Source organism: Caloenas nicobarica, chromosome 4 (assembly GCF_036013445.1).
Source record: "Caloenas nicobarica isolate bCalNic1 chromosome 4, bCalNic1.hap1, whole genome shotgun sequence".
NCBI classification, from domain to species: domain Eukaryota; kingdom Metazoa; phylum Chordata; class Aves; order Columbiformes; family Columbidae; genus Caloenas; species Caloenas nicobarica.
Genome location: NC_088248.1, coordinates 24,802,525 through 24,818,543, shown reverse-complemented (window position 1 = coordinate 24,818,543; position 16,019 = coordinate 24,802,525). Strand labels below are relative to the sequence as shown.

Here is a 16,019-nt window from a genome sequence, read left to right as displayed (position 1 = left end):
AAACGGGAGAGGTGCCTGAGGACTGGAGGAAAGCAAATGTCACTCCGGTCTTCAAAAAGGGCAAGAAGGAAGACCTGGGCAACTATAGACCGGTCAGCCTCACCTCCATCCCTGGGAAGGTGATGGAACACCTTATCCTTGGTGCGATCTCAAGGCATATCAAGGATAAGAGGGTCATCAGAGGCAGTCAGCATGGCTTCACCAAGGGGAAGTCGTGTTTGACCAACCTCATAGCCTTTTATGAAGACCTAACAAGGTGGATAGATGATGGCAGAGCAGTGGATGTGGTCTACCTTGACTTCAGCAAAGCATTTGACACCGTCTCCCACAGCATCCTCACGGCAAAACTGAGGAAGTGTGGACTGGATGATTGGGTAGTGAGGTGGACTATGAACTGGCTGAAGGACAGAAACCAGAGAGTCGTGGTCAATGGGGCAGAGCCTGGTTGGAGGCCTGTATGTAGTGGAGTGCCTCGAGGGTTGATACTGGGACCAGTACTATTCAAGATATTCATCAATGACTTGGATGAGGGAATAGAGTGCACTGTCAGCAAGTTTGCTGATGACACCAAACTGGGAAGAGTGGCTGACATGCCAAAAGGCTGTGCTGCCATCCAGAGACCTGGACAGGCTAGAGAGTTGGGCGGGGAAAAATTTAATGAAATATAACAAGGGAAAATGTAGAGTCTTGCATCTGGGCAGGAACAACCCCAGGTTCCAGTATAAGTTGGGGAATGACCTATTAGAGAGCAGTGTAGGGGAAAGGGACCTGGGGGTCCTGGTGGACAGCAGGATGACCATGAGCCAGCACTGTGCCCTTGTGGCCAAGAAGGCCAATGGCATCCTGGGGTGTATTAGAAGGGGGGTGGTTAGCAGGTCGAGAGAGGTTCACCTGCCCCTCTACTGTGCCCTGGTGAGACCTCATCTGGAATATTGTGTCCAGTTCTGGGCCCCTCAGTTCAAGAAGGACAGGGAACTGCTGGAGAGAGTCCAGCACAGGGCCGCAAAGATGATGAAGGGAGTGGAGCATCTGCCTTATGAGGAAAGGCTGAGGGAGCTGGGTCTCTTTAGCTTGGAGAAGAGGAGACTGAGGGGTGACCTCATCAATGTTTATAAATATATAAAGGGTGGGTGTCACGAGGATGGAGCCAGGCTCTTCTCGGTGACAACCAACAGTAAGACATGGGGTAATGGGTTCAAGCTGGAACACAAGAGGCCCCACTTAAATTTGAGAAGAAACTTCTTCTCAGTGAGGGTGACGGAACACTGGAACAGGCTGCCCAGAGAGGTTGTGGATTCTCCTTCTCTGGAGACATTCAAAACCCGCCTGGACGCCTTCCTGTGTAACCTCACCTAGGTGTTCCTGCTCTGGCAGGGGGACTGGACTAGATGATCTTTTGAGGTCCCTTCCAATCCCTAACATTCTGTGATTCTGTGATTCTTGCTTGAACCAGAGCGAAGCGAGAGTTGGGTTGTATAAGCAGAGGCCTCAGAAGAGGCTAGCTATACTGTTTCTTTTGGTAAATGCTTAAACCACAGCCTACCTGCCAGACTTCAATGGAACGTGACAGCTGGCACAGTCCCTCGTCCATTTTGAAAGCAGTGCTATGTGCAGATAACTTTTTAAAAGCATTGCAAGAACATGACCTAATCTGCTTTTACAATTGCTGCTTTTTTATATATGTCGTCCAATAGTGCCATGATGTTAGTTAGTGACAAAACAAGATGAAGTTCTTGTGTTAGACTGAGAGCCTCTGGGTGAGGATTAGGGGGATGGAAAACAAAGGAGATGTTGTAGTAGGTATCAACTACTGGTTGCCCAGCCAGGATGATGCATTGATGAGTTATTCTACAGGCAATTACAGAAGTTTCTGGATCAATTCTTATGGGAGATTTCAACTTCCCAGACATCAACTGGGAATATCATACTGCTGTGACAAGCAGCTCTTAGAAATTCTTGAAGTTTCTAGGAGAGAGCTTCCTTGTCACAAGTACTCAGTGAGCCAACTAGGAAAGATGCCCTCCTAAACTTGATATTTGTGACCAGAAAAGGACTCGTGGGAGATGCAATAGTAGGTGGCTGTCTTGGCCACAGTGGTCATGAAATGGTTGACTTCAAAATTTTCAATGTAATGAGATAAAAGGACAGCAGAGTAGCTACCTTGGACTTCAGGAGAGCAAACTTTAAGCTATTCGGGGAACTATTTAGCAGAGTACCCTGGGAATCTGCTTTTGAGGGCTTAGGAGTCCACGAGTGCTGGTCAGTCTTTAAGAACTCAGGGGATCAGGCAGCCCAAGGTCTATCAGTATTATTAAAGACTAAGGCAAAATAGGCATTGAATGCCTCTGCTTTTTCTTCATCCCTATTAGTCAGGTGACAGTCTTCAACAAGTATTGGTCCAATGTTTTCTTTTGACATACTTAAAAGCCCTTCTTTTTGTCTGACACAACACTGGCCCATTTCAGCTCTAACTGAGCTTTAGGATTTTGTATCTTCTCCCTGCATATACAAACTGCAGCTCTGTAGTCTTCCTGTGAAACCTGACCTTGCTTCCACAGATGATAAAATTTCTTCTTCCTCTTGAGGAGGAGTTCCCTGTTCAGCCAAGCTGGTCTCCTGCCCCGATTGCTTGACTTAAAAACACAGTGGCATTGCCTGTTCCTGTGCTTCTGGTCTCTCACCGAGTGACAGGTTAGGCTAGCAGAGATCCAGTAGTGCCATGCAATACATTTGATTGAGCCTGTACAAAAATGAGGTCTGTGTTTCTGAAGTATGATGTGCATGTGCTAAAGCATGCCTGCTGTCTCATGGTTTTCACTTTCAAGCTCTTTTAACAGTAAGGGGGAATTTTACTGGGTTCTGGTAAGCTGTGCTAGGATGGAAATGGCCCATAAAGGCATCAGTCTTGCATCCATCCTTTCTCCTTTTTGTCTGCAGCCCGACCCACCAACTTCTAATAAGTGGCAGCTTGACAACTGGCTAACCAAGGTGAACCCACCAGCAGTGCCAACAGAGAGTCTCAACGAAATCGCCCATGAGGATGGATGTGAGGAGGGCAAGGAGCAGGGACAGGGTGTCAGCAGCAATTCTTCCCACCAGCATGTCGAGCCGAGGGAGTCTCATCACAAGAGCTCCAGCCGAGCGGCCAGGGCTCCTCAGGGTGCTCATCTTCCCACCAAACGCAGCTGCCAGAGGTCTCCTGTGCGCACCGAGGAGCCTTCGCCCAGGCAGACTGTGGGTATCAAAAGACCTGGCAAGGCTCCAGCGCACGAGGGGCCCAAGGGAGGCCTGAAGGTGGAGAGTGATCCTGGTCCTTTTGAGGTCAGAGACCAGTCTTCCAGAGACAAGCCAAAAGTCAAAACGAAAGGGAAGCCAAAATCCAGTGACAGAAAAGACCTGAAGCCGGCGCTGAAAGAACCTTCTGAGAACAGAAAGCACAAGAGTGTCCATCAGGCCAATGCCAAACCCTGCTTGGACCCAAAGCTCGTGAGAGACATTTTGCTTGGTAGTGCCCAGGAGCATCTCGCTCTCAGTCCCCTTCCTCAAGAACAGGGCACAACCCCCACTAGGACTAGCAGCCACCAGCCCACCATCGTGGCCAGAGAGAATTTTCACAAGGAAAAACTTCCCTTGCCTACGAAGGAGAAGAAGTTGCTCTCGCCAGTGAGGGACGCCCCTGCCCCTCAGTCCCTCATGGTGAAAATAGATCTCCCTCTCCTGTCCAGAGTCCCCCAGCCCCCTGGGAAAGGCATTCACCAGAAGAGAGCAGAGGCCAAGGAGCTCCCTGGTGCAAGGAAGCAGGACTTGGAGAGGAAAAACATGGACACTCCTGACAAATCCTTTCAAAAGAGGAAGGTGAGAGGTGGAGGGTGGAGGTGGGTTTGTGCTAGGACAAAGGCGGTGTTTGAAAAAAACCATGCAGAGGGTTAGTTTCCACTTCATAGGTTGGGAGTGGACCCATCACACTCCTCCTATAAAGGTGTTATCAAACTTCTCAAGGGAAGGATGTCAAAACCTTCTTCTTGTTCACAAATCTCCTACTGAGCAAACAAAACGCCCTGTAAGCTAACAAATCCTTTGTTTTAAAACAGGTTTTGCTGTGTTTTCTTGAAATACGTGTTTTCTCAGACAATGAAACCCCAGCCCTTTTGCGTCAGAGGAGCTTCTGGCAGCAGGCTATGTCAGTGTGTGGCTGACCAGCCCCCCAGTACCATTCATGGGTTTCTCTGGCTTTCAACCCAAGCAGAGCTTTGTAGAACGGTGGTGCCCTCTCCCCTTGCATCCCTTTGAAAAGCATCACGGTATCCGAAGAGCCTCCCAAGATATGCAGCCATCTGCACTCTCTGTTGCTGGAGAGCACCCTGACTCCAATTTGTGGGAGTGCCCAGAAGGAAAACCACACCAGGCCCCCCTGGCCTGTGGTTTTTGGTTTTGTCCACGTATGCAATTTCTGCTGCCTTTAGCCGTGCAACCTCAGTCTGAGTAGTGTAAGTCTTTGTCTCTGTGGAGTCATTTATTTCCACGGAACAGCTGTGATTGCTTGCTTGCGCAAGAGTAAGGTGTGAACTCTGTTATTACTAGGGGTTATGGCAGCAGCCCCACGCCTTTTGCTTTTCCGCAAATGCAGACTTTTAACTGAACCAGGTCCACTGATAGTAGCAACCATCACTAAACCCTGCTTTGTATCTCAGCCCTTGGAATAAATATGTAGAAAACTTCTTTGGTTTTCCCTGGAGCTGCTGTAGCACTAGCAGTGATGCTAATGTTTAAAAGATGTATGTGTCCAGTAAGGGGCTTTCCAGAGACCTCTTCAGCTATAATAGTTGTTTTTCCTTGGATTACCAGGCAGCCTTTTATTTAACTGAGATAGTAGTTGTTCACAAGTGGTTTTTGGAAAGGTAACTCCCAGAGAAGACCATTAATATACTTCCAAGCCATCTGGTTCAGCTGCGCAAAGCATTGGCTGCAGGACTCACAGGGTGAATAGATATGTTGCACATATTCACAGTGGATATTTCAGTGCCTATGTACCTTTTTGGTCCTCCTCACATGGCAGCTGGCTTAGCACATGCGGGTGAAAAACCTTGGTTCCTACACCGTTTCATTTAGTCTTGTCGTTTTCTGAACTCCCTGTGGCTGTGGGAGCAGAATTGAGAAGAGCAGGGAAATGGTGAAGACACTTGAGAGACCCTGACAGTCATTTTCATGCAGAGTAGTGGGAGAAAGGTAAACGGGCAGTAAATCTGCCGCTTCTCTTCTCTCTCAAAGACCCACAAGAGGAGCTATTTGATGTTAGGCACGTCTCCCCTTGCAGTGTGAGTGTCTGGTTGCAGGAAAACCCACCCGTCTGTATTATGTCAGCGTTCATCAGTGTCCTTGGAGGCTCAGGCTTCATCGCAGCCAGCTAGGTCAGGTACAGCTGTCAGACATTTTTTTTGCAGCAGTGTGGAGCTCAACCTGAGAAACAGCTTCAGGAGACATGATCTAGGTGCTGGAGCGTTGCCCTAGTCATGCTGCCAGAGGTAGTTTCTGTGCCAGGCACGACCCGCTGAGCTCCATCGCAGTGACATAAGCCTGGATGTGCTCTTGGGAGAGACAGACAGACGGTCCGGGAGTGGTTTTGGCTACCACCAGGCACACTGTAGGTAGCGCTGACTGAAAAGTGCAATTTCTTTTACATTTTCTTGGCTTGTAGCAAATTAGTCTGAAGTTTTTCACTCAGGTGAGCTGATGATTTGCACGCTTCGTATCGTAAGATCTATGGAGTGGAATTAAAAAGTATCATTTATTGCCTCTCTGCCTTAATGTTTCCTGTTCTGGAGGCCAATGGCACCAATTTTAACTGGCTGTTTAAAATTTCACCTGTATCTGATTCTTGTTAATAATACCAAAAACACCTGCACATCTGGGAAATCCAAGTGATCTAACTCTCCTGTGAATGCATTTTTTTTCCTTCCTTTTGATAAGGTGTATCACAAAACACAATTACTTTCAGTTCATGACTTTGCCAGGAGGAATCTGAATACATTTCTGTACGATTCATACTCAGTAGGAGAAAAAAGCCCACCTAGAACAGATGAAATGCTTATTTTCAGGAATGGAAGTGCCTTAATATTGATTGATTACTGTTAGCAATGAGAGGCATAGCAGTTCCATCCCCTCCACTACAAAATAATTAATCTGTCCAAGCAAAAGCAGATAAAATGTTATTTTAGGGTCCTTGTCAGTGAGCCTGAAATCTACATCTGCTGTGCTCTGGCTTTCAATATCTTGTGTTTTCTTTTTGTAGCCAGAATCGATCAAAGATAACTGTGTTGTCTGTACTTTATTATACGAGCTTTCAAAAAGTGAGTGATTTTTTTTTTTTTTTTCTTCCTGTTAGAGGGAAATGGAGAAGGAGACTGATAGGAAGAAAACAAAATCAGAAAAAGAAACAAAATCATTGCAGTCTTCAGCTAACAAAGACTCCAGTAAATCAAAGTGAGTATACAGTGGTGGGATGGCAGAAAGGTGCCTGACACTGAGTATTTCTTAAAAAGGTTAAGTCAAGTAACTGTATCTCCTGTCGTTATACTCGTAAGTTTGCTGATAAAGTAATGTGCTCTCTGAAACTTAATCTGCTGAAAATCAGTCTTTACATCCTGGAACCAACCATGTGGCTAAGGGAACATAATTTATTTGCCTATTTATTTGTTGCAGATGTACAATGATAGTTGGGTGTCACTTATCTTCCTCTCCCTTCTTAATGCTGAGGATTCTGGTTCTAATAATTCCGCATGAGCTGATATTTCAGTGGCTGGTCATCCTCCCATATTTGATTTACATGGCTGCGAAAGCATTGAATGTTGTGGCATTTGTCCTGATTCCTAACAGTTGAGATGGGAATGAAGACTTGACTGTTTTTTAAACAGGAACTTGTCCATCCTGCAACCTTAGGTTGCTGCATGCTCTGTTCTGTACATTACACGTAGCTCAAAAAAATCTCTTGATACTGCAAGAAATTTGCCTTTTCCTTCTAAGCTGATAGGGCAGCCATTGGCACTGCTGTCTTTCAGACCAAATGCAGGAAAGGAATTTTTGCAAAAAAGTTGTATGTTGTTTGAGTTCCAAAACAGTGTTGTAGACAGCCTGCCTGCTGGGATGCAAACTGGCATGTTGGTAATCTGTCAGCAGACACTTGCCCTAGATAATCTGGGAGGTGGCAGCTGTTCTGCGGGGTGCAGTGTATGCTTGTTCTGCACAATAGTTTAGGGACTTCAGGGAAAGTCTGCCTGTGTCTTCCCTCATTCTGGGTTCTGCTGTCAAACGTATTTTGGGGAAGTTTGTGTTCTCACAGCATGAGAAGCAGCAGAAAGCTTTTTATCAGATTCGTGATACTTCACAAGCATTTAAAGCTCCTAGTCTATGTAAGGTGAGAAGATGACGTGAACACGTTTTGCACATGGGGAAACTGAGATGCAGACAAATCGAGTTGCTTGATCAGACTCCTGCTGCAAACAGATGGACTGGCTGACAGTGTGGCCCAGAAATCTGATTCCCGTGACATAACCTCTCACAGTTATTCACTTTAAATACCTTTATAAGAGCATACCACACATTAAACAAACAAATAGGCACAATGACACATAGAGATTATTCCCAGACTATAGACAAAAAACTAACAGAAAATTCACTTTATTTACTGCAAGGTGCTGAGCAATCATATCGACAGCAAAGAGAGTTCTGGCAGCCTCTTGGGAAAGAATCTTGCACTAAGAGTAACTGTGTAATTTTGATTTGGTGATCATTGCAATTTTCTTAATTGGAAAGGTCCTGCTGAAAGGAAAAAATTGGGTGTTAAGGCCAATACTGTCTGCTCCCTCAGCTGCTTTTTCTGTCGCCGGTTACAGGCTTTGAATAGCGTTTGCTGGCTGGCTGCTGGTGCACAGGGTGTCTCTGCAAGGTGGGACCTGTCTTTTCCCAATGGAAAAAACAGAGGTGGATGTGGTGGATATCGCAGAGCTCTGTTTTCTTCTCACCTTGCTGCCGTGTGAGTCTGCTGAGAATATCTGAACTGGGATGCTCTAGAATAGCACATATACGAAACTCCCCCTTTGTCTAACCAAACCAAGATGCTGCAGTCCTAGTAGGTTTTTCACTGTGACTGACCCAAATTTGTATTGTCTTGAAATGTTGCAAAACCCAGTCCAGAAAACAAATTTGTGTGTATAGGTGGGTAGGCAGCATTTTCCTTCTTCATTAAAATAATCTCATCATCTTTGTGTCTTTTTTTGAATGTGACCTAATGGACACACAACCAGTATCTCTGTCTGGAATTTCAGGTGGCCTTTATGGCCAGTAATTTCTAATTTATTCCAGCATAGCGATTACAGTACTTCTGGTAGATCTGCTGAAATGTAGCCCATAATTTGTGCATTAGCGTACTGCCAGCATTTTGGCTGGGTTTATGCTAAAGCAAACGCTTCAAAGAGCATATCTTTGAATGGGCAGTGCTCCCGGGAGAGGTGGCTGGTGCATCAGATATGGGCTACTGCATTCAATTCCTGCTTGCTTGGGGCTTGAATTTGAGGTGTTGACTTGGGTTTGTTATGCAACATTGAGGTTTGTGTCCTCACAAACCGACTAAACTGCTTTTCAGCAGAGAAAGCACTGACGTACTCCTAAAGCACTGAGATGCTGAGGCTAACATGGAGTTGGGTGAAGGGGTGGTTCAGCTGTGGTAGTAAGGAAAAGGTTTACATTCTGGGGTTCATTCCTCTTTTTTTTTTTTTTTCTCTTTGTGAGAACGAGCACACCTTTTAGCCACGTTCTGCCTTTTGGAGTGGGAAGAACAGGATGCATTTTTGGGGACAGAGGGTTCTGCATCAGGTTGGGGGATGCTGCTGTGCTCCCTGTGAAATAGTCCTCTCTGGAGTGTCAGCTGTACCGAGATAGCAAAGCTGGAGAGTGTGTGTAGGGACTGTACCATGGGAAAAGTGGGTTGTGGTTCACTGGAAAAGGGGAGAGGACAGGACTGTCCCCTGCACAGCAGAATGAAACAAGGTGTGCAACATCACTCTTCAGTCCACTCACGGGGTTAAACCTAATTTCCTCCTCTTCTGATGTTGCAGCCCCCGAGTTGCAGTCCCTCTGTTTTCTTGGAAACTTTGAGAACCAAAATAAATTTTTTTGTAAATGAGCAGTAGTGAAACAAAGTTTAGAGCTATTTGGTGCTGCTTACTGGAGTTCCCTGGTAATCCTAACCCCAGATGATTAGAAATCTGATATGCCACTGTGTTATTAAATGTGCTCTGTTCTGCCATTCAAAAGAAGAACCTTTTAAGTCTCTCTCCCTTGAATCCTCTGAGCTTTGTAAGTGTTGTCTAGTTGAGCTGGCAAGTCTTAAAGGAACAACTCAGTTTAATTCTGTCAAAGCATGTACAGGATCAAGTGTCAGGGTGAGTATCTCTGACCACAGGAGATATCCTCTACCATAATGGGGAGAGACAGACAGTGCTGCAGTTCGTTTGCCTTGTTGGGTGATTTGTCTCAGGGATTTTAGCCACTGTAATTACCTTTCTTCCTCTTTCAGTGCAAAAGGGCTGTGTTGGAGGGGTGTCTTTTTTGCAACATCCTGATATTCTGGTTGCAAGTCTTTACTCCAAGAACAAGTCCTGAGACTTATTCTTACTTGAAAAGCAACTTGCTTATATTTCGTTGGCAGCTAAAGATGTAATATTTAATGCACAATGAAGTCCCTGAAGTTTCATTTTGCTTTTGTTGGATTCTTTGTGTTAACAAGTCATCTCACATTTCCAGAGAAGTTTAAACAGAATTGGTACGTGACGTAACTAAGTTTAAAAAAAATCCCTACATTATCTATACACTATATTAATTCCAATTGCTGAATTTGCTTCCCCTCTCCAGAGCACTGAAAGCTTCATTTGAGACCCAGAAGAAAGATCTCCTGCTACCCCCTCCACTGCCACCCATGTCTCCTGCATATCCTGCATCAAAGTCAACCAAGACGGCCCAAAAGAGACCCCGAAGTGAGAGTGACGAGCTGCCTACCATGGACATCACTGCCAGGAACAAGAGCAACCACAAGGATCCTTTGTTCTCCAAGCACAAGAAAGTGGAGAGAAATCACACTGAACTGTCGAAGGGCATCAAAGTAGGTACCACTTGTAACTGGTGGGATGTTTCCTGTGACCTGTGAGTGCTGTGTGATTCTGTTTAGAAACATGCCCTGAGGATATTAAAAAGGAAGGAAGGTAAGCCAATCACCAGAAAAAGCTCTTTGAAGTATTTTTGCCCCTTTAATGGCTATCTGTGACCATATGTTGCTAGCCCAGAAGCCTGCACTGTAACGTCTCTCCTGACTTTCTATCATCTGTTTTTGTCTTAGCAGTGAAACAGTGAGAAAGGGTGACCATGTGAAAACGAAAGACAAGAGAATCATATTTAGGGCAGGAACTGTTTCTGACTGTAGGCAACTGCAAGTATAATATTAGTATAAAAATCAGTACATTTACAAAAAGAAAGAGTGGATTGCTTAAAAACAAAAAACAAGCAACCTGTGTTTTTGCCTGCAGCCTGAGTGTAGGGTTTTATAGCTTGCTTACAAAATTATTATTTATGATCCTTGCAGCTGGATCTTTGAATTATTGGGTTATAAAATTCAATTATATTACTGTTCACTAGTGGCTCTGTGTGTGTGGTCCATGACATTGTCATGTGTGTGTCTGTTAAGCCAGACTGTGCATGCTGTTGTAGCTGGCTTCTGACTGCTTTTTCCTGATAATGTACTTAGTAATGCAGAATCAGCAATTACTGTGTGGTTAAGGTGAGAATAGGTGTGAATGGATATTACCTGTTCCTGCCTTGGCTAGCGGCTGTGAAAAACGTGCTGCTGGCAGCCTTACTGCTGTCTTAGCCATTGTGCAAGGAAACCTACTTAATTTTTCCGTGCTTGGGAAAGGTTGGAATGGTGTTAAGCCTTACTAACAGTCAGGTAAGAAGCAAAGTTTTCCTTTCCCTTATTGGAGGGTGTACCAGGGAAGGGGGAGAGCCTGGAGAATAGATAATGCCTGGGACAAATAAATATTTTCTCTTGAAATTTAGGAAAGCCAGGCTTTTGAATTGGTTTAGATGGATCTCTCTACTCAGCTTTATTTCTGCTCTGTGTTTTTTTTCAGGGATCTGCAGGGGATGTCACAAGTCCTTTTTCTGTGCCTTCATTGCCAAATGGTACCTCCAAGCCAAGGAGACCTCAACTCAAGTTAGAAAAGTAAGTTTTGTTTTTATGCTTCTCATCTGTACTTTCTGAAGACACTGGGCAAGGCTGGCCCTGCAGCCATCCTGGCTTCTGCTCCACAATGCGCTCTTCTTTTGGGAAGAAAGCGGGAGAGAGAGATGTCTGGGACCTGCCCTGTGCTGCTGCCTTGTGTCTGGGGCTTACCCCACCCATCATAAAGCAAAGGTCTCGTTTCAATAGTCGTTTGTTTGAGGGAAGCTACTCTAGAAATTTGGTGCTTTTTAGCTAGGAGAGATCCTCCTCTGAGAGGAGAGGTCTCTGTGTGCCTGCCTGCGAGTGATGGGGTTTGATTTGTCTGATCCTTGACAAGTGGCAGACTCCTCTGTGACAAGGTGCTGGGCAGGTGATTGACTTTTCTGAGAGGGCATGACCCTTTTTTTTCTCATTTTGTTAGTTACACAGGTGGCTGTGTGCCCTTCGCATGGTGAATAGATTGTCCCAGTGCACAGAAATTCATTTGGTCAATCATTTATCCATCGATTGATACCAAGGCCTGTAGAAGCCTTGGTGACCATATCTCTTGTAAGCAGATGACTTAAGTGCAAGCTCTTCTGGTCTGAGGAGTGTGTGGCACTGCAAATTTTACTGTGTGTTTCAATCAAAATATACTTGTGGTATTGTACTTGAAGAATGATAGGAGGAGAGCAAAGAAGTAAACTTGCCCTCATAGTAGCCTGACCTCCGGTGTTTTTTTATTTCAAAACGCAACTTTTCAGTGTTATTCCAACTTTTTTTAAGAAATCAATTAATTTTGTCTGTGCATTCAGGTGCTGTTTCTGAACATGCAGACAACATTCATTTAGTGACCATCATAATTGTAGTGTGTGTTTGATAAGGCTGTAACAGGCTTACCAAAACAGGGTGTTTGGTGTTATAGCATCCTTTAGATATGAAGGTAAAATTGGTAATTCTTATACTCTTTTTTTCTCCGTTTTCTGTTTTTCTTCCCTCTGTTCCCAATTCAGACAGCATCCAATGGAATACTACATAGAAGAGGCCAAGAGGCTGAAGCACAAAGCTGATGCCATGGTGAGTCTTGGCCGTGTGCATTCAGACCCGATACCTTTGTGCTTGTGGATAAGATTCTCTGGCTAGCATTACTTCCACCTAAGGGGGTATGTTTGAGTCATATGTTGGGAGGTTGTCTTTAACTGCCAAATTTTCAGACATTTCGCTTTGTTATAAACACACCTAGAGAACAGGAATCAGAAGTAATGTTGTCTGAGGTTAGCGGGCCTGTTTGCTTTGCCAGACCTATCACAAAGTCCTTGGAAGACAGATGGAAGAGTTAGTTTTAAGATAGTTTACTCCAAAATGTCAGGATCCTGATGGTAATTGTGTTGCTGGTGAACAAGACTTGGAGTGCCCTTTGCAGATGTAACTGGCTTTCTCTGCTGTGCACATTTTAACAGTGTGCATGACTGAACTTACTTTTTGTGCTAATTATGGCTCAGTCAGGTAATGTGCGTTTGCTACTTGCCATTTTTCTGTGAAAATGAAGTGAGGGAATACTGCAGTGGGAAAGCCTCATCTGCCTCTCATGAGGCAGACCTCCAAGACCAGGCAATAATATCTGAAAAATGTGAAGATAATAAATTGCCAGAGGAAAACATTGAGCAGAAGGAAGAGAGGCAAATAGCCAGAGCACACAAAGCTGATGACTGGGACCACATTAGGGGTTCTGCTGAGAAGCCTTTAATTACCACCCAGAGGCCTGACTTGTATCTTTTTCTTTCTTGAAATTGTGCCTACCTAGGGAAGAAAAAGGAATTCAGGTACACTTGAGAGAAACAGGTTTTTTTCTTAGTCTAAAAACAAGAATTTTCTTCCCAATAGACTGACAAGACTGGAAAGGCTTTTCAGTACTTAGAAGCTGCTCTTTTCTTCATTGAATATGGAATTGCCATGGAATCGGATGGACCAGCACCAAAATCAGGTTACAGCATATTCAGTGACACCATAGATCTCATCAAGTAAGTGGTTTTTGAAGTGTGATGGTTATGCAGTGTGTTTGGAGGGGAAGGGTTACCTGTATTGCTTGTTTGCAACTGCGGCAGCTCTGAATTCCCACCACAGAGCAGAGTTTGGGTTGCTGTACAAGCACGAGACAAACAGACAGACAGTCCTGAGGCACCAGAGACAAATCCTTTGAAATGTTTCGGCATTGCTCATGAGAAGAAGGCAGCACAGTGTCCTCAGTGTATGAGCCTTGCAGCTGAGCTACACCAGAGGACACTGGTTATGACAGTCAAGGGCTGAAGGAGTTTTTACTTTATCCAGATCTGAAGTTGCTTTTGCATGTGAGCGTCAGTAGCATGTCAGTTAAAAAAGGCAAAGCAACAGTACAGTGTGTGGAAGAACAGTTTGTGCCCCAGACATGTTGCAGTTTGATTGAAGGCAGATGTTACTGGTTTCTCCCGTGTGTCTTTCTGCCAGCACACTTTATTTGGGTTTCTTTTAGCAAACTTCCCTGTTTAGTTTCACAGCCATAGCAGATGTATGTAGATAGTAGTATGACATACACAGGCAGTCTAACCCAAGGAACCAGATATTGGATAGAAGAAAGACAGGTATCACTTTAGTCATGTTGAAATTACAGGTTATGTGAGTGTTTTTTGAGAGCTGACTTGACTTCCTGCCCTAGAGCTGTCAGTCATTTTTTCTGGTAGACTTCAAACTTTTTAAAATTACATTGTTTGCTTTCTGGTCTTGATGGACTGTATTTCCAAGGTGCTGTTGTTGCTCTGTTTTCAAAGGGAGATATGCTCATTTGTTTTTTTGCAAAAAGAAAGATTTCCACTAAGATGTCTGTCTTGTCCAGAAACACTTGAATTGATATTTCACCTTCAGTAGCGGGGGCACATCTTCTGGGCCCCAGACTTGTGACTGGCCCATGGCAGGGGCACATCTACCTTGTAGATCATTGTAAGAGGAGAGAGAGTCGCATAAGGGGCCACATCTGTTCCTGCTGCGTGAAAAACAGTGCGTTTTGAGACACAGTCCTCTGCTCAAGATCATGCCCAAGCACTTGGTGCCAGGACTGAGAACTTGGGTTTCCTGTCTTTGGAACTGGTGTTTAAGACAGCAGCATGCACTGTTTTTTCTTATGCAGTGGGACTGAAGAGCACCCATGGCTGACGAGATTCTGTTTGTTTTGTTTCCTTAGATTCATCATGACTTTGATATCCTTCACAGACTCCTCAGCATCTTCACATGAAAAAATCTTTGCTGTGTTATGGTGGGTAACTGTTTTTCTGTGCCTTCATATTCTGTTTTTAGACTGGATAGAGCAAAAGACCTGTTACTTTCAGGGGTGAAGGAATGAGTTAAATGGGAATCAGAATTCTGCAAGGGAAAAAACAAAAAACCCCACCACCACCAACAACAATATAAAAACCAGAATGAACTGGGACAGCTCTCAAAGTGAGCTGGAATATCACAAGTGGCCACACGTGGAAAGTGCAGGCTCAAAAATTTGATCTGCTGGTAACTTGAGAGCATGTAAGGGCTTTCACCTAAGGTGAAATAATGCAATTTGGCTGCCCATGTTTGAGCTGTGTAACTGAAGCTGTAGATGAACATAGCTGAGGCACTTCTGGCCAAGGGCTTACTCAGCCCTTGGCACCTAGAAGAGGCTGAGCACCTGCTTTTATATAGAAGACCAGACGTGGCCCTTCCTTGGGTTTGTTTTGGGTTTTATTGTTGTTTGGTTGGGTTTTTTTCCTTGTGATTTTTCAGAGTCTTTTTTTTGAGATGAGCAGGAGTAGTAAAGTTCTGAGCTTTCTTGACTTTGCAGTAGTGCTGATGTGAGCATGAACACTGACGCTTGGGTGTGTTTCTGTTCACAGCATGCGCTGCCAGTCCATTCTGCACATGGCCATGTTCCGTTACAAAAAAGACACTGCAATAAAGTATTCCAGGATCCTGAATGACCACTTCAAGGTAGGGCATATATATTACTAAGCTGCCACCTGGATGGCTGCAGTACTTATTAATGTCAACTGAATAGCCCAAACCTAATGAGAGCTCTGTTCCTTGCTGCAGAGTTCTTCCAGAGTAACGCAAGCACCTTCTCCGTGTGTTGCAAGGTAAGATTTAAAAACATGTACGTTATACTGTGTGAAAACAGTAGCTGGAGTATTTGAGTTGCATACTGCATTTGAGAGCACCTTGTCACTTGTTCTTTCTTGCCACCTGAAATCATATTGTTAGGGGCATTAGTATGTTTCTGCTCTCTTTCCTGTCTTTTTTGTTGGAAATGGAGGGGTTTTGTTATGAGGTCACAAATTACCACATACCAAGTAGAGCAGTTCTCCACCAGAGAAGGTGGTCAGAGGGACAAGGAAGGTATTGTCACTGTGCTGTTTCAGAGCCCCTGTTGTTGTCATCTTTGTTCTGTTAGAGATCCCTTGAGACTTAATGAGATACCATCCCCATCTCCCTGGCTGCTGTCTGGTAGGATTAAGCCTTCACCCTATGGTAGCATAATTTTGAGGTGACACTCAAGTGTTTTTTTTCTTTAGTTCAGTCACCAATTAACAAACTGATTTTCTAATTTGTGAGTTATTGAACATTTTGTCCTTTCTGTGTATCTGCAGCAGTGTTGCTGTGTACATGGCAGCAAAAGTCAAAAGTACACTGTCACCTAATGGTGTTTGACCCAATGCCAGAAGACTGGGCCTGTGTTTTAAGGACAATGAGTAAGAAAGTTTATTTGTGTGCT

General features: G+C 44.5%; 1 protein-coding gene across 2 annotated transcripts in view; it reads left to right on the top strand.

Moving 5' to 3' along the window:
- The window catches only part of AFF1 (ALF transcription elongation factor 1), a 106,047-nt gene that overhangs the window by 81,804 nt on the left and 8,224 nt on the right, over positions 1–16,019 (top strand). For both annotated transcript variants that reach the window (XM_065633433.1, XM_065633432.1), the window contains exons 11-19: positions 2,938–3,855; positions 6,383–6,480; positions 9,907–10,153; positions 11,178–11,269; positions 12,262–12,325; positions 13,133–13,269; positions 14,463–14,534; positions 15,145–15,238; positions 15,341–15,384. In XM_065633433.1, the coding sequence (XP_065489505.1) occupies positions 2,938–3,855; positions 6,383–6,480; positions 9,907–10,153; positions 11,178–11,269; positions 12,262–12,325; positions 13,133–13,269; positions 14,463–14,534; positions 15,145–15,238; positions 15,341–15,384 (1,766 nt within the window). The remainder of the gene's footprint in view (positions 1–2,937; positions 3,856–6,382; positions 6,481–9,906; positions 10,154–11,177; positions 11,270–12,261; positions 12,326–13,132; positions 13,270–14,462; positions 14,535–15,144; positions 15,239–15,340; positions 15,385–16,019) is intronic.